The following is a 19,192-nucleotide window of genomic DNA, read 5'->3' as shown; positions in this document are numbered from 1 at the left end:
TTTACTCCCAGTGCTCATATTCTATTAATTATAGCTCTAACCAAAGCAATAAATTTTCATACACATGAGAATATATCTCCTTGCCTGTGGCATAAATATTGCATGTTCTAAAGTAAATAATATTTAAGTGATAATTGAAATGTTGGCAATTTAATTTTGAATTTCAAAATATCAAGGATGAATAACATTCATATTTACTAAATAAACTTTAAATTCTATGAACTTTGAAAGTGCAAAAAGTAAAACAAGAGTTGGTAGGTGAAAGTAAATGTCAAAAAATATGGAGACCCAAAAATCCCAATCTTAGAAAATAGGAAATTTCAAGATAAGACACTGTCAAAAACTGATGGATCACAAAATAGAGTTTTTATGAAAGTAAGTCATAATAGCAGTTTTTGTTACATCTTAGAGATTAGAGAAGAGAGAGAGGACAAATACAGAGTTGATTTCTCACAGGCAATACAGGACAATCAATAGCTATTTTATACCAATACATTAGTAAATGAATTATAAACATCTCATTTCAGACTCCAGAAAATCTAAGCAGAAAGTCATTAACTGATGAGTAGGAATGAAGGAAAAGTATCATAAGCTCTGCTTTTCATCTAGCTTTCTCTTCAGTATTTTTATTATCACATATAATGCTAGTCAATACTTAAATACGTTAAAACATTAATAAATAATAAAGGAAATGACCACATCCAAACCTCATGGTTTGTTTTCCACACAGTTATTTGAATACATTTTCATAAGGATACACCATTTCGCATTGATCTGTTGATCAGTATGATACAACTGCTCATCTAGGATATTTTTAGTGCATTTTTATTTTTAACTCACAATATCTAAATAGATTGGTGGTTACTAACCTGGCAAAATGCACTGATAATAACATATGTATCTAATCTAAGGATTCACCTTTTTAAAAAAAAAAGCATCTTTCATGTATAGAACCAAAAGAACTTACACTCTTACTCACTGTCTTTTTCTCCTCAAAGCACTGAAGGTCTGTAGACTATCCCCCCCCCCCCAAAAGAAGCCACTGCCATGTTCAACACAGTAAATATTCCCACTGTCACTTCCAGTTCTACTTTTAACTTACCAACATGGCGCTATTTTTACCTTGAATAGTGCATGGCATGGTGGCCTGCGATATTAAAATAGAAATCTGTAGTGTGTTTCATCTCATTGGTATGCCCCGTGGCTTCAATCCAGTGTCCTATTGGGAGACAATAAACACCATCCACCACGTTGTTTTCATTGTAAATACAGCAACGGTCATGATGAGGCCCATTGCCTGGGACAAGAAGAAATGACAATAGAGCAATTAGATGAACGCTCTGCTCCAACAACCTTTGAGTGGCTGATTCAAAAGTAATAGCCAGATGAAAGTAAACATAGAACCACTTAACCTACACATTTCCATATAAACACATCAAGTGAGAAAACAGTAGGAAGTTGCAAACCGTCACTTATGAAAATCAAGAGGATTCTGTGCTTCCTTTGAGTACAAAAGTCTAAAAAAAAAATTATTAACTACTTCAGAATCTCATGGTACTGCTCTGTGCCTTAAGAGGCCAGCAGGTAAAACATGGGTTATTATCACTTATAAATAAGGAAACTAAGTCTTTACTAGCTTGTCCAAGATCACCAAATGACTAGGCACAGAGTGGGTAGTAAGTTGATTTCCCTAAACCCTCACATTTCAAGCACCTAGTAGTTTCATGCTACTCTCTGCCTAGATCACATATATAAAAACATGGTATCTTCCTCCCAGGACTAGGAGATAGAGACAAAAGAATATATCTCTAAAACATTATTTACCTATTTTTCAATTCTGTCTAATACCAACTCCATTAGATGCTTTGCTCTGAATGTTCAAATCATAGCTCCTGCCCGACCCCAGAAATGTCTTATGCTGAAATCCAAACACCTAAGGCAATAACACTGGGAAGTAGAACCTTTGGGAGACAATTAGGTCATGGGGGTAGAATCCTCACAAAGCAGGGGCTACTTGAAAAGAAGCCCCATAGATTCTATGTGGTTCCTTCTGCATGCAAATATACAAGGGTATCATCTCTGAGCCACTGTGGGCCTTCACCAAACATGGAAGCTGCTAGTGTCTTGATCTTGGATCCCTATGTTCACAATTACAATATGCTTCTGTTGATGTTAAGTGATTAAATCTATGACATTCTGCTAAAAAAGGAGCAGGGGCAAGTGGTAGGGGAGAGGAAGGGAGTAGAAAAGGGGAAGGGAGGGGAGGAGAGGAGATAAGCCTTCATTCATATGAAATTGATCATTATTTATTATTAAAATATATGTGATTATTTTAAATTATTATTTTCTTTAAACCATGTGCATGTCATAAATTATAAGAAAACTATATCAGCAAAATACATGTCTGAGTGATTTATAGGAATTACATTTGTTATGACTACAAAAACTAAGTAAATGATTGGCTACATGTTCTTTCTTACAAAGTAGCCTAAAGTTGCAGAACATAAAATCTAAGGAGAAAAAAAAGCTAAATTATTAGGTGGTTCTCTGGAATAGAACCCCCTTTCAATCAACTGGAAAGCACAATGACTCACTTAATAAATCATTACTAATCTTCCTAGATTAGACTCTTCTATTCCCTTAATGGCTGCAAGTCACTGCACCACCTCTCCATTAACCTTGATATTTAATAGATGATAGCTAACCTATACCAGAAACACACTTGACATTTATATTCAACAGAACTATTAGCAAGAATATAGATAGATACTAATAGTGTTTAAAAGAAAATATTGAGAACTGTGTAAGTTTATTCTTCTATAGATAATGAGACAAATCTTTTACTAGGTCATGAGAAGAATTTAAATATTTGTCATAAGAACAATGTTTAAATTCTGTAATATTTTAAGACTGTATGGCCAAACTTTTGTTTTGAAAAAACCTGTCTGGTTCCAAAGTGGAATTTCCAATTTCCAAAGGAAAACTGGTTGAAGAATAATGAGATGGAAAAAGGATAGTAGTAGTAAACTACTATGTGATCACCAGTAGAGGATGAGGAAATGTTCTTGGTAGAAATGGAAAGTAGATTCAGAAGGGACAGGCTACAGGACGTGGTTAATAAAAAGAACTTGGAGAAAAGATAAACTTCAATAATCAATAATAAAATAGAGGAAATGGAATCAATAAGAATTCTCAAGCTTTTAGTAAATGTAACTGCAACAGGGAGTGGTACCATCTACTTAGATGCCAAATCTGGAAGAAACTGGTTTTAGAATGTTGAGTTGCCAGTGCTAATTTAGTTTATTTTTAGATATACAAAAGGAGATGTCAAGTTGAGCTACAGTTAATGGTTTGACACTCCGATCAGAATCCTGAGCTAAAAATACAGATGAGTCATCTGAGTGTAAATGACAATTGAGATAAGACCCAGATGAATCATAAAGAAAAGCAATATTGAGTGACAGAAGGAAGGGAGGGAGGGAAGGAGGGAGGGAGGGAGGGAGGAAGGAAGGAAGGAAGGAAGGAAGGAAGGAAGGAAGGAAGGAAGGAAGGAAGGAAGGAAAGAAGGGAGGGAGGGAGGGAGGGAGGAAGGGAGAAAGGAAGGAAGGGAAGGAGGGAGGGAGGGAGGGAGGGAGGGATAGAGGGAGGGTGGGAGGAAAGGACTTTGAAATGTGGGATAATAAGCCTTTTGTGAATCTGCACATGAAAATTTACCTCTAGTCACAACTGAGCCACATAGTGGAGAACAATTTTTCTATTTGATAGAATAACAAGTTAGTGGATTCATACTCTGTACATCATAGGCCTGGCCTCATTTGTTCTCATTAATAATCAAACTAGGTTTATTCATATGCAATGAGAACACAACAAAGGTCTTTGCATGTTGTTTAGCAGCCGGTGGGACACAGTGGTGCTTTCCGAGGTAAGCTTGAGGTAAGCTTGAGGCGAGCATAAAGAGCAGGAGAAATAAATACAGCTCAGCCTGGGAGCCACTCACAGCACACCTCCAGAGGGAGACCTTCGAAAGATGACTCCCCAAAGAAACCTGATCAGGTCTAGCAAAGAATTTTAAGAAAATATTTATTACACAAAACAGAAAATACTAGAAGGGAAGATTTCCATTTTAAAGAAAGACATGAGGACAGCAGAGACTTTTATCAAGCTAAATTGAAGCAGTGTGCTAGGGGAGTAACAAATAACTTGGAGGGGAAAAAATAAATGTCAGTCGTTCCTTCCTGAGGAGAATTAGCAGAGCTGTAAATAGTTCACTCTAATGTCGTGTTTTCCATGTATGGTGGCTGCAATGCTACGTCAGAGGGCACACTAAGGGGCAACTGGTCTTATGGGAAAGGAAATTGTGACCTTTTTCTTGGATAAAGAAGACTGAAAATGGAGTTCCTTGAAGAAAGATGTGTGAGACCAAGAATGTGAGAAAGGGTTGGAAACAGGGGACTTGGACCTTAAGGTTTGGTCAATAGCAATGTCTGCATCAGGCACATAACCAGTAAAATGGTTTCTATTTAGAGCAGAACATGGATGAGAACAAATTTAGGTAAGTGGAGGAACAATCTACAGCTCCAGGTGAGGTCTATGTCACTTACCAAAGTACACATCCATGTACTTAACTGGAGTCCATGACTTTGAAGAGTACCAGACCCAATTATTCACGTCTTTAATCATTATTTAAAGAAGCCATATGTGCTAGTCACCTTCTTATCACGGTTATGAAATAACTGAGATCGTTAATGTATAAAAAGAGAAAAGACATGTTTTGCTTCTGTTCTGGAAATTCCAGCCCAAGATCGGGTGAATGAATTCATTGTATTGGGCAAAGGAAGTGATTGTGTGACTCCTTTCATGAGCCAGGAAGCAAAAAGTGAGAGTTAGAACAAGACACCAGTTATACAGCATAGCCCTGACTCCTTGGGACTTGTGGATTCATGTGAGACCTCCCCCCCACACCCACACCCCCACACACCTCCTAGTCCCTGGGAACTAGGGCTTTAATACAAGTGTCTGTGAGAGGTAGTCAATACCAAAACTAAAATCTTGACATGAGTAGATTTATAATAATCTACATACCTTGGAATGGAATATATCACAAAGATGGTAAATTCTCCTAAGAAACGCTCAAAAAAAGTTACTATTAATCAATTATGTGTCCATTTGAAGTTAAACATAATAATCAAATTCTTCCTCTTATATAATGTTCACAGAAAATCCGAAACTTCTTTAACAGACTTGACCCAAAGCAACAAACAAAATTGTGAATAATATAACCTTAAAAAAAAAGATCCAAGCCAGGCGCCAGTGGCTCACGCCTGTAATCCTAGCTACTCTGGAGGCTGAGATCTGAGGATTGATGTTCAAAGCCTGTCCGGGCAGGAAAGTTCGTGAAACTCTTATCTCCAATAAATCACTAGAAAACAGGAAGTGGTGCTGTGGCTCAAGCGGTAGAGCACTGGTCTTGAGCTGAAGAGCTGAGGGACAGCGCCCAAGCCCAGAGTTCAAGTCCCACGACTAACAAAAAAAAAAAATCCAAAGATTTGACCTGGTCAGAAATTTTTCTGTGCCTAATGCCATGCCTGAAGGAATGAAACAAAAAGATCACTGAATACATCATCTCTGCATAAATGGAGATACATTGCATTGACTTTCTAAGTCACAGGCAGAGATGTTTATTCATTTATTTAATGAAGTTTTTATTAAATTGGACTAATTTTTTTAATGTTGTTTTCTCTACTATCATTACAATGTTTAAGGTACTGTCTAGACTTTTGTTGTTGTTGCTTATTAAATTGGCAGGTCTTTTTTTTTTCTTTTAGCTCTACAGCCTTCCCAGAATTGAGTAGCGATTTCATGGTGGTCTATCATCAACACAAATCTAAGTTGTAAAAATATATATGACATTTGTGTAAGTTTTCTGATATAAAATGGAATACTTCTGACCAGATTTTGCTAATTCATTTGTTACACATTGTAAAAGCTTTACATCTCCTGTTTGTGTACAGACAAATAATGCAGGGCAAAAGGAAATCTCAGTAGCCGTATCTCAATTATGTCCAATATTTGGATATGGAAAACATACAGTAACCATATTTGTAACAGAAACTCCTCAGAAAACTGACAATTACCTTACACTTAATGCTATCCTAGCCCAGAAAACATTCATTTTAGCAATTTCATAGCTAATAAATATTTTGACATGAAATATCTCTTCAATTAAGATTTTCTACAATGTGGACCAAATAGCTTAAAACATTCCCTTGAACTGATCAAGTTCTGCTGTGAAAAAAAAAAATCTTTGATGGCTTTGTACTTGAGTTTCTTTCTTGTCAAAATATTTTATGAAGATTTTTATATGCAACTGATGCGAAGATCATATAGACCCCAATCTAACTATGGGAAATAACTACAATTGCACAGATCATTGAAAGAGAGGATGAGAAAGTCAAAATTTCAAAGACCAAATGTTTCTGAAAATGATAAGTCAAATTCTTTGAACTTCTTTTACTGAGATGCTTTAGACTGTGGAAATAACAGTGCTTACTTAATGTATTAATTGGGGAGACAGAATCATGTAACATTTCAGGAATGATGCACTGCCTGAATGAAGGTGATCCAGTGAGATATCACTTCATGATGCATTCGCCTCTTGTTTTCTGTGCTAACTCTCAATGATGTCTAAATAAATTACCATGGTGCAATGGTGGCTCCACCTATAATCCTAGCTACTCAGAAGGCTGAGATCTGAGGATCATGGTTCAAAGCCAGCCTGGGCAGGAACACTCATGAGACTCTTCAAATAACCACCAGAAAACCGAAAGTGGAGCTGTGAACAAAAGAGCTCTGGAACAGTGCCCATGCCCTGAGTTCAAGCCCCATGACCAACCAGAAAAAAAAAGGAAAGAAAGAAAGGAAGAAAGAGAGAGAAGAAATGATCTAAGGACAAATCTCCACGACCATTGAAATTTTCTATACTTGTAAACTACGTACATGTAAGAAATAACTCAAGAAGCATTTGTTCCTCTACACACTACACCTAGTCATAAGAAAAAGTCTTGACCAACAGCAACTTAAACAAGTATGTCTATCTCACAGAATGAGGAATGGGAAGTCTGGCAGCCCAGAAGCAGTGGATACCCGGTTCCCTCTGAGGCTGAACTACACTATCCTTCAGGGAAAGACTTGGTTTTTCATCGGATTCAGGGGCTGACCCTCCCCTGGGCATCATGTCTGGAGTGCTTGCCATATGAAGGATAAAGGCCCTGCCAGCTAAGTCTATGCCCCTTTATATGAGACAAGTGGACGCTCTCCTGGGGGTCTCACCCAAAAGATTTACCCAGCACTTGTGACCTAGATATCTGGAGATCAATTGCTAGCCAAGGGGAATAAAGTAATTGTAACTGCTTAGAGCTACAATGATTGATCACACCACTGCTGAGACAAATGGGTATCCTGTTAGTTAAGGAGAACATTGAGGAACAAATTGCTACGTATGCCACGGATGGCAATGAAGATCGGTTAGAAAACATCATCTTTCTCCATCAAAAAAAACCAAACACAACTTTTTAGGACATAAATCATATTTCCTGAGGGATTACAAATCCCAGCCTGACTTAATTCAAAAGTACCCAATGTATCAAAATTTTAATTGCAGAGGATTTCCAGTTAAGTTAATCAACAATAAAAGAAGCAGTGTTGTAACATACTTCCAAAAAATGGAAAGACTGAGGGGTGTGGTTCAAGTGAAGGAGAACCTGCTAGCAAGCCTAAGGCCCAAGGACCAAACAAAGCAAAAGGAAAAAAGAACTCTTGTCAAGACAGAAGGAAACAGGCAATTGTTGTCTACTTCCTGAAGGTGATTTGATTTTACAGCCTCCTTGCTGTTCTATCTCCTCCTCCTAACACAAGCCTTAAAGGGCCCTCCCTGAAATCTCAGGTGTGACTTCCCCCAACGTCCCCCATTGCCTGCTTTCCCAAGGCTAGTCTGCCCTCACCCAACTTCCTGACTTCCTGTTCACTCTTGAGAGCACTATTAACATCTTGAGAGCACTATTAATATCGGCCCACAGCCAATCACAAACCAGCTTCTAAATGAAGTGATATTCTAACTGCCATGTTAATTTCTCTTTTTTTTTTTCTGTCTGCTAATCTCCTGGAAGGCAGTGTCTTATAGCAGGCAGTGCATGGTCCCAGGATTCAGACCCAGACTCCATTTCAGTGTCTGTGGGGAGCAGTATCACTCTTTGTACCAGAACCCATAGATGCTTATACCCTTGGATAGCATGGCACCCTATGTGCACTATTCTATTCTTAGCTCCTGGATACTTTAAATCCCTTCTAGGTCATGTATACTACCTACTGATGTGAAGTCTATATAAATAGTTGTACTGCATTGTTTCAGGAGTGCCATTTTTTTAACAGTCTGTATACATTCAGTACAGATGCAATTCTTTTTTTTTTTCAAATAGTTTTGATCCAAAGCTGGTTGAACTCACAGATGTGGAACCCACATCTGTATAGAGAAGGCTTACTGTATTACTTACTGTTTGTACTCGGGAATGAGAAAATCGTTTAAGCAACCTGTGGCTGTTTCCTCATTTGTAATTCTTTTTAAAAGGCTAACAGTAGGATCTATGACATAGAGTTGTGAGGGAATTCAATTAGATAGTCCATTAGAAAAAAGTCTAACACAGGGACTACCACAGTTGGTGCTCAATAACTCAATGACAGTGCTCAAGTACTACTATGCCTTTCTTACATCTTGCAATCCTTGTAGTCTACATGGAAAGCAGATGCACTGACTTGTAAAACAGGTCCAACATTAAAATATGCTCAAAAAGTATTAATGTAAGTTTTGTTTGGACTATGTAATAGTATTAACCATGTCGATAATGTATTCCCAATTCTAGATCTCTGATTTTTCCTGTGACTCACCTGGTTTTCAGAGTCTGACCACTCCTTTTTTAAACCATGCAAACTTTCCCCTGTGAAACTCCAAAATAGTATCCCTTCTCTTTGACAAGTGTCCTGTTTCCTATTTGTCTGAAATAACTTGTTAATGTGAAGATCAGCTTGTCTTAATTATTCTTCTTGGTTAATTCTTCAGTACATATTTTGAATATTCCTTCTCTCAATCAAAACACCAACTCTCCCCTACCCCAATTTCCCTTATTGGAAAATTAGCAATTCTTCTTCCTAAATCAACAGTGCACACACAGGGCAGCGAAGAGCCGGGAGCGGGCTGATTCGCATGCTCCTCACCTCCTGCTTCAATAGCTTAATAATCAGAGTCCTTAGGGTCCAGTTGCACAACTTGCAATAAACCTACCTCACTAATTAACCAGCCAGGGTCATTTTCTAATTTGTATACAAAAACAAAAATCGTGAAATTTCACAAATATACTTTGCTGAAACTAAGATACTCTTCCAATGTAAGATATACATTTTTCCTGTACAAATTGGATTGATATCAGATCAGGAAAGATTTCAAAGGTGATTTTTAAACCTGTATCTGACATATGCAAAGATGGTGAACTACCAGAGGTTTTTGCTTTCTGTAGTTCCTAAATTCCTGTGTAAATCAGGAAATTAGATCATCTTAGTCAAAAAAATATGTTTTAAATACTCAAGCTGGCAGAGCCCCAAACTTACCATCATTCTAGATATTGTAAATCCAGAAACATGACTTATGACTACAACTTTAAGAGAAAAACATGACATTTCCAGCAACATATCAATTTACTGTCAGATGTTTTAAAGTAAAATAACTTTGCTTCCTCCCTAAAAATATTTTTGAAAGTCTATTTAACACACAGCAATTAAAATTCCTACTAAGTTTCAGGTATTTAAAAATAAAGATGCCCTCTATTTGAATCTACTTTAATAAACAATTTAAAATAGCCTAATTTTTAAAACAGGTAATTTCTCTTATGCAAGATATAGTTCCTATGGCAGCTTAAAAATCACTTTGATTACCCTCTTACAACTGAACACTAGTGATACACTATAAAACTGGATAATTCTGACTTTCTTTCTTTGAAACAGGACAAGAATACTCTAACTTACACTAAAGCATAATATCAACAGAAGTCAGCAAGGAAATTCCACTGTGAATTCATCTTGTAGAAAAATTCTCTAGGAGATTCTGACACAAAGTAGACTGATAAGGAATCAGAATAAAGCAAATCTCAAACACATCATAATCATCAAAGGATTCAGAATTACAATAACATGATGGTTTTATAGAATATGGAATAATATAGGAAGCACAGTCTAAAATGCCCACGACTCTTTTGAAAAACAAATTGTTAGGCATTCATAAAGAACAAATGGCAAGATTTCTGTGAATAATTTTCAACTAATTTCAAATTCCTGTATCAATAATCACAACAAAGAAATGGGTTTTGATCTGATCCAAAATATGAAGAAGTTCCAGAAGCACTGATGTTTTAGGAAGATTACGCTCACATTTAAATACATATTTTTAAGTAAATGACCATGGTACCTTGGATAAGAAGGGAGAAAGAGAAGATGGAAAGAGAATGTGGTCCTCATATAAAATGAATTTTTTTCCATGCAATTGCAAACCCAGTGTAAACATAGTCGAGTAGAAGTGACATGCTGCCACCTAGTGGAACTAAAATGTAGATCACTCTTATTTGAAAAGATTACAAATTTCCTATCATTTTTTAAAGCGGAATAACAGAGCTGAATAATTTTCAAAGTGCCTCCAAATATATTATTCCTTTTTTAAAAAAGACAGTGGTCTACACATACATGTTAATACATCTTTCTTGAATCTAGGGATATGGATTAAGTGACATGATGGAGTCCTATATCTAAGAGCAAAGAAACATTGGAGTTCACAACACATGATCCTTCTCAACTTCCCGTGACACCTCTGTTCCTGTCCAAACAGTGCAATTTACAGGAGATAAACTGAGACTCAGAGGTAATCTATCATCTATCTACACACACACACACACACACACACACACACACACACACACACACATATACACACATTCTCAAATATAGTCAAGTAGTCTGGGAAACACAGCCCATAACAGTACCCTATTACCATGAAAATCTTGACAGTCTTGTGTCTTTTTTCTTTAAAATTCATACGGGATTTGTGTTCTATCCAATAGGACATACATGTGTGTTTTCATTGTCATATATTTTCTTTTTTTCAAATGTCTTTCCAAAAGTTGATGTTCTTAGACAATTTTGTATTGTGATCTCATGTTATAAACTCACGGGCACAGGCTTGCAATCAAGAAAAGAAGACAGAGAGTAGAAGTATACTCAGCTGTTGGGCAAAGTGATTTTGAAATAAATATTCTCCTTAGGAGATACTTTTACATGGCAGTGAAAAATCAAAAACTAATAAACATAAACCAACCAATGACAAAACATTCAGTATTTATATTAATTCCATAGATAATAGTCTTCTATATTAACTTCACCTTTGTTCATATTATTCTGCACTAGTGTATGTTAAAGTAATACCTTAAACCAATGTATTTTCACAGAACATTTAGAATTACCTCTACCCTAAGGCCAATATTCAAATACAACCAAATCTAAAATGATGGAAGTAACAGTGTAACCCTAAATCTACTGCTCCGTGTGTGAGTTCTAGACTTGTGCTGAATGGTTGTGATACCCATCAAATAGATCTCTACTGACCGAAATCAATGGAGATGGGAAGATGTCGCTATTTTGCAATGGAAGACATAAATTTCATTACTAACTTTTTCTTAGGGTACAAATAGTTCCTGAAATCTACAATGACAATATTCAGAAACTTTGTAATTCTCTTCTATAGTTTACTTGTGTTTGGTGCAGGGCTTTGTGCTTGCTAGGCAAGTGTCCTACCACCTTAGATATGCCCCCGCCCTTTATGCTTCAATCATTTTTAAGACAGGGTCTCACATTCTTGCTGAGTATCAGCTTTGTATCCTGAATCCTACACCTCCACACACTCCCCCACCTACCAGGCGTGAGCCATCAGGCCCAGCCTAATAATTCTCTTAGAGAAACAGTATGAAGCCTTTTATGACTAAACAAAACAATTCCTTATAAATCATTCTCCTAATTCTCTGTAGTTTTTGCTAGACAAAATTCAAGATAATATATTATCCTGAATAGACACATGAATATTGGTGTGTATACAAAGACATATATGCAAGCCGGGCGCCAGTGGCTCACGCCTGTAATCCTAGTTACTCAGAATGCTGAGATCTGAGGATTGTGGTTCAAAGCCAGTCCAGGCAGGAAACTCCGTGAGTTCAAGCCCCACAATCGACAAAAAAAAAAAGACATATATGCAGATGTATATAAGTATTTTAAAAATAAATAAAATGAGGAATTCTTTTTCATAAGAGTAGGATGGAAAGAACAAGATGCACACAGCCCTTAGGCTCAAGAGCTCACAGTATGATGGAAAGATATACAACAAAAGAATAAGTAGAGCCAGGCACCAGTGGCTCACGCCTATAATCCTAGGTAATCAGGAGGCTCAGATATGAGGATCGAGGTTCAAAGCCAGCCCAGGCAGGAAAGTCCGTGAGACTCTTATCTCCAATAAAAACCACCAGAAAACCAGAAGTGGCACTGTGGCTCAAGTGGTAGAGCACTCTCCTTGAGCTGAAGAGCTGAGGGATAGAGTCCAAACCTATAGTTCAAGCCCCACGACTGACAGAAGAAAAAAAAAGAATAAATATACAAATATCACGCTTGATTTTCTTTCAAAATGCTGCAATGTTTCAACTACCTATCTAAGATCTACTGTTCTCATTATTCTTGACAGTCATAACTCTAATTTTCTTCAGGGAGCCATGAACGTTTTGGATCAAGTGTATAGTAGAAACAGCCAAGCACAACATTTGTGGCCAGAAGGAAGGAGTGGAAATGCTTTTGCCTTCTAAACAAAGGGGATTCCAGGGCTGCCTTTTCCTAATGTCCCTCGCTCTCTTATTCCAGAGAATCCACGTGATGGCTGCAGCCAGGCCAGCCTCTTGTCTCCTTGAGGAGTGCCAGGAGAATGCAGTGGGACATCTCCCTTGACAAGGAATCGTTGGAGTTGTTATTTTTCTTCTCTGGATTAAACCATATATGCATGAGCTGGCTGGAGGGCAGTCTGGCTAGGTGGATTCACATAGGCTGAGTAAACAAAGCCCAGGGGAATGGAGAGAGCAATGAGAGAGAAAAGAAAGGCTGTCTGCACTCCCACCTGCTTCTAGTGGGTGATACGACTTCATTCTTTTTTTAGACTGGCTCACATTTGGTTTCTATTACTTGCAACTGAAGAGTCTAGCCACTATAACCAATGTGGTTCTGAGCTGTAATTAGAGGTGTGAGAAAAGCGAGCAGGTGCTGTGAGAGCAGATGAGGTGGTTAGGGAAGACTTCTAAAAAAGCTACAGGAAGCGGCTAGAGTGTGGCTGCAGGGGTAGAGCGCCTGCTTACTGGTACCAAGTCCTCAGTTCAATCCACACTACTGCCTCTCCCCACCAAAAACGAGGAGGAGACCTACAAATAAACATACACCAAACCAGAGAAGACAGAGTCCATGGAAAGATTTCCCACCTCCTTCCTCAACATGACCCCTCCCCAAGGGCCACCAACAGCCAGTGTGTTCCCCAGACACTGGAAAGGACCCTACTGTGGGCAAGGGCACTGGAGACCAGCTGCAGCCAACACTGAGATGTCTGTTTATATGGCTGCTTAAGACATCTGTGTATGATACATGTATATGCACACATACTTATATACATATATGACACAGGTATTTCTGTAAAATAAAAGTCAAGTAAAGATCTCAGAAATTTATCCAAACACAACAGATGAGAATTACGAGAGAAAAGCTTAGAAGCACTCTTTATATATGCAGAAGATATAATATATATAATAACTAACATATTTCCAAGGGAAATAAAGACAAAACAGAGAAAGAATTAAACAAATGATGAAAACTGCCCTCAGCTAAAGGAACTAATTCCTGGAATTAAAAGACCCAATCAAGTGTCAAGTAACATTAATTAATAATAGTAAGATACATCCTTGTAAAATAAGAGAAAAAATTAAAGTTTCTAAAGAGAGAGGCAGAGAATGAGAGAACAAAAAAGGCTTAGTTCAACATTAGAATTACAGACCACAAAGAGTATGGGTCAATACTGAGGCAAAGCCAATGAAAAGAGAAAATTACTGAGACTGGTGCACAATACACTCCATAAAGGATCGGCCAATCCCTAGAGCAGAAAGAAGTCACTGATGTCTTCTTAAATTTCTTAAAAGTTATTTGAGAATACAATCAACAAAATGAGGTGTTCAGGAATTCAATGATATAGATTCAAAACAACACAACGAACACAGGAGTTTGATTTTTCTTTAAAAGAAAGTCTCACATTGTCTTTACAGCTATACTTAGGAAGAAACAGATTACTGAAAAACAGGATAGGAATTCCAATTCTTCAACCCTAAACTATCTTAAAGAGCTCAGCAATTTCCACTCAGGAAATAGAGCAATGAAGCAGGAAATGATGGAAGTTCCCTCTGATTCTTCAGGTAAAATAATTAACATGAAGTTGAGAACGAAGTTGTAGACGAACATGTTAGTCCAAATATGAAGTCAAGTCTGCTATCATTTTATGTAAAAGACCTGACTTGAAGAGACAAAAATGGGTAGGTTTTTTTTCCTTCCAACGATGGTTTTTGTATCACAGGTTTGTATTTCTTCTTTAATCTAATTTTAAAACTTGGCTTCTGACACAAATAATAAGAGCTAGCCCTATGAAACACGTAATACATGTTCTATCAGAACCAAGTTCATTCCTGAAGCAGTTTGATCCTTTCAATGATGGCCGTGGTTAAGGGGCTCTCTCAGGATAACCGATTGGCTGATAAACCGAGGCCACGTGATACAAGAACATAAGAGTCTTTGCTCTTGACCACCTGACAGCCTCTCCACATTCTTCTCATAATTTACAGTCCTTAGAACCAACCCATCAGCCTAAAACAAGTCACAAGAAGAAAACAGAGCAAAACCTGTAAAATTTAACAACGCAGAAGATAAAACTAAGCAGGAATGATGTGTTAGTTGTTTTTCTTATCTCTTTTTAGGGGTAATTTTCTTCATAATGTAACTAAATTCATGAATCTTCTACATAATGGAAAATTAAGTCACGTATATTTATGTAATTTAAAATAATATAAAAATCAGCAGGGAGAAGAGGGATGAACTAGAGCTGAGTTCCTCACATTTTAATTGGTTAATTTTATGTGCATCCACTAGGTGTCAATAGATACTGCCTAACTTTAATTTTTTAAAAATCACATAGAATTTATGAGGAACTCTCTAAGCACAAAGTGAGTCCATTCGAAAAAGTCATATAAGTGAATTATTAGAGCTTTAGGAGGAATCCCAGAAAGCTAATGAAAGAAAAGGAGAGGGCTTGGGGAAAGGAAAGACTTTTCCCCAAGTTACATTTTTATTAAAAGTGAGCATGAAAAACAATTCTGTGTTTTAACTGAGTGATGCCTGGAATGAAAATGATAATAAATACTACCAGAGATTGTTGTTTTTAATGTACTATGTGATTTTTGCATGTTCTTCCCCCTCTTATCACTGTATTTGATTTTGGTGTTCTGCATCTTGTATACACATTTATCTGAGTTGGGGAAGGGAAGGGGAATAACAAAATGCTCAAACAAGGACACAGGATGACCCATTGCAACAATGATACTCACAAAACACCAAGTTGGAAATGAACTTTACAACTGGGGGGGGAGGGATGGGGGAGAAAAACAAAGGTGAGGGTAACAAGAAATGTACTCATTATCTTATTCATGTAACTAACCCCGCTTTACAAGGAAATATAAAAAAAAAAAAAACTGTTGGGTACAAAAAGAGGAACAAAGACCAGATTGAAACATAGTCCAGCGCACTCCTTCATTTCTGTGAATTCCTTTTGGGCTACATAGTCCATTTTCCTCTCAGATGAACTTCTCAAGAGACACTCCAGTCATTGGCCTTCAACAGCATTGAATTCCTCACACCCCAAGCTTCCACCTTCTCCAATTTACACACTGAGAGACTACGCCTTGCTATCACTTTGTCAGGGTATAATCTGCCCCTGAAATGCACCATCTGGCTACATATTTGGACCTAATCATTTCACTTCTCTGGCTCTATTCAACGATACACAACACGCCCAAATGTTCAAAGAGAACGCTCCACTGCGGGGGGCTCCCAGGCCAGCCACCTCCACTCCTAAACTGAAAGACCTGGCCCTCCAAACCGCCTTCCTTTTCTGTTTTCTTTTCTATTTTATATAAAACGAAAACACCGGTCGTGATACTGAGAGATACCCACAATGTCCGGCTAGGGAGGATTCTGAATGATGTGTGCATGGTAGGATTTGGGGTTGGGAAAGCCTGGGGACTCTGTCCTGGCCTGTGCGCTCAGATGATGATGTCTTCACAACCGGTGTTAAGCGGTGTTTATACTTTCCTAAAGAAATCGGCGCATGCATGTCTCAGTCCTTCCATAGCTGGGAAAACGTATTTTTCTCCCCAATCATTCCTTCTCATTAATCTAAGAGGAAGAAAGTATTTTATACAGTAAGTAGACAGTGAAATCTGGGAGTTGTAAAGATTTCCATTGCCAGAATCAGATTTTAACGCACCGGGGACGAAAGAGGGGCTCGGAGTACAGCTAAGGCAGAGCGCAGCGGGGACCCCTTCCCCCTCACCCCCCGGCCCCGGGGTGGTGCCCAGCCCGGGCGCCCCGAGTGCGCCCTGGGAGCCGGGGAGGGGACAGGGATGGGGCGGGGAGAACCTGGTGGGGGGGGGAGTAACCCGCGATAGCGGCCGGGATGGCGCAAAGAACTGGGGTATGCGGGGCGGGGGGGGGGGGTGACCAGGGAAAGTGACCCGCCACGCACCAAGGGGCCGGGGGCGGAGAGACCAAGGATCGGCCGCGGGGTCTCGGGCCCGCGCTGCCCGCGGCCCAGGCCGGGCGGGCCGAGGGCGACCCCGACCGCGGGGTAGCGCCAGGGCGGCTCGGGGCCGCGCCGGGCCCGTACCTTCCCAGGCGAGCTCTCCTCCCGGCTCGCGCTTCAAGAACTTGTACCAGAAGGTGTCCACGCGGCCCGGCTCCGCCCCGTCCGGCGCCCCCTCCTCGGGCGCGGGCCGCAGCTCCACCTCCCCGAGCCACAGGCCCGGCTCCGGCAGCGCCAGCGCCCCCGCGCCCGCCGCCGTGCCCGCCGGCCTCATGCGCACCGCGCCGCGCGGCTCCCAGCGCCCCAGCTCGGCCCGCGACCCCACGATCAGCAACTCCGGCCCGGCGCCAGCCACGGCGGGCGGCACCACCACCCCGAAGCGGAACCGCATGGCGATAGGAGGCGGCGGGCGGCGGGGCTCCCGCGCGCGGCGTCCCCGAGGCCGGGCGACTAGGCCCGGGCGCCTGGCGGCCGCGGCGATTGGACGGCGGGGCCGGGGGCGGAGGAGGAGGAGGCCGGGGCGACTGCGGGGACGCGGGCGGCTCTGCGCCTTTTTGGGGCGGCATCACGCGGCCCCGGAGCGCAGGCCACGGCCAGTCGCGGCGTGGGGCTGCGGGAAGTGGTCAGCGGAGCCAGCCGCGGCCTCTGGCCGCATCACAGCCTCGCGGAAGGTTGGTTTCCACGGGGACTAGGCGATGAGAAGAGAGAGAGGGAAATGGGACACAGAGAGGGGAGAGGGAGGGAGAGGAGAGAGGGACAGAGAGGAGAGGAGAGACGGGGTGGGGGGGGGGAGAGAGAGAAGTGGGGGGGAAGAGAGGAGAGAGAGAAAAGAGAGAGGGAGGGAGGGAGAGGGGGAGGGAAAATCCTCCCAACTCCGAGATTGGCCAGCCACCTTTCCCAGAGATTTGAAAGGATCTCGCCTAAGTGCACGGTGGAGGAAATGGCTTCGAAACTGCGCCTCTGAATGGCGAAATGGAGAGAAGATTCTAGAGCGGGTGTTTCTGAACCTCAGGTTCTGTGTTGGAAAATGGGGGGGGGTGGTGGAAGTGATCTCTCAAGACCCCACCAGCCCTGAAGGGTCTGTGATCAGGAACCCAGAGCGCACCCTCATCTGTCCGCCCACCCCTACTCCCTTAACGCCAGTCTCCTATCTGGAAAAACACTTTTCTCAATCCACACCACTTTTTTTCCTAGCATGTATAAAACAGGATTGGAATAAGTACTTCCGAATATCTCCCAAGGTCAACGCAAGACAACAACTAATTCAGTGTTTATCAGAATTACGACTTTCATGTATGATCTTTCGTGATGTTTCATGGCATAGACATCAATAAAGCCCTTTGTCCAAATTTTATTTCTAATACAAAACACAACTTTCACAACATTCTTAAGTCAGCTAATGAGTTCGTAGTCAATTTGGCCTGAAGACATGGCTCATGTAAATGTGAAGGACTCTTCATTTTGTCGCTGCCGTAGACTTTCATTTACATCTACTTGCAACATCATATTATTCTCACTCTCTTACTTCTTTCTGTATGTTCACCAACCTTTAACACAATACATGTCTAATGAGAATTAAACATGCATAAATATGCATGTTTGTTAGTATTTCAAAGCATATGCATACTGAAGGGGAAACATAAAATGTGTGTGGAGAAAATCCTTACGACAAAAGTACAAAAATGTAAACTGCCAAACAGTAAACCAGTAGCACATCTCGCCCTGAAGGTTGATAGTCAACATTTAATTGGTTGCTAAGCTTAAGGAGAAACATCAGGAAACAATGTGAAGACAGCCAGGCTGGCCAAACACAGCAGTGAACTCACAGTGACACGCAAGTCAGTTTATTCAAGCTGCCATTACAAAACAGTGATTTAGGAAAATAGCTGTGCACAGGGGCCTATTGGTCTATAGTGGAATTTGGACTTCAGTGAGTCTTCTCATTTTTTTTTAGGAACCCCAAAGCTAACTGTTCAGAATTTTGTTGTGTACAGTGATCGGTTTGTTCAGTGGACATTATTTCCATCTCTCTCTCATCATAGAGTTAGATAATTTTAACTGTTGGAAGAGGTGAAGCCCCTTTGAGCCACTAAACAAACTAGAGTGTATATTTAATGATGTTGGTCTTAAACATGGTGCAAATTTTATGGTTACAGTGTGTACCAAGAAAACTGCAACTGG

General features: G+C 40.2%; 1 protein-coding gene across 3 annotated transcripts in view; it reads right to left on the bottom strand.

Moving 5' to 3' along the window:
- Positions 1-17,733, bottom strand: part of Epm2a (EPM2A glucan phosphatase, laforin) — a 53,912-nt gene extending 36,179 nt beyond the window's left edge. For 2 of the 3 annotated variants that reach the window (XM_070010947.1, XM_070010945.1), the window contains exons 1-2: positions 17,096-17,474; positions 1,123-1,297 (exon numbers count right to left, since the gene is read on the bottom strand). In XM_070010947.1, the coding sequence (XP_069867048.1) occupies positions 1,123-1,297; positions 17,096-17,402 (482 nt within the window). In that variant the 5' untranslated portion in view covers positions 17,403-17,474. Of the gene's footprint in view, positions 1-1,122; positions 1,298-17,095 lie in introns of all 3 variants that reach the window. The other variant, XM_070010946.1, reaches the window with a different exon arrangement.
- Between the last annotated feature and the right edge of the window lie 1,459 nt (positions 17,734-19,192).

The sequence above is a fragment of the Dipodomys merriami genome, unplaced genomic scaffold (genome assembly GCF_024711535.1).
Source record: "Dipodomys merriami isolate MVZ:Mamm:240054 unplaced genomic scaffold, mDipMer1.0.p SCAF_8, whole genome shotgun sequence".
In the NCBI taxonomy this organism is placed as follows: Eukaryota; Metazoa; Chordata; class Mammalia; order Rodentia; family Heteromyidae; genus Dipodomys; species Dipodomys merriami.
The sequence above is the reverse complement of the archived record's forward strand: the minus strand, read 5'-3'. Positions and strand labels throughout refer to the sequence as shown.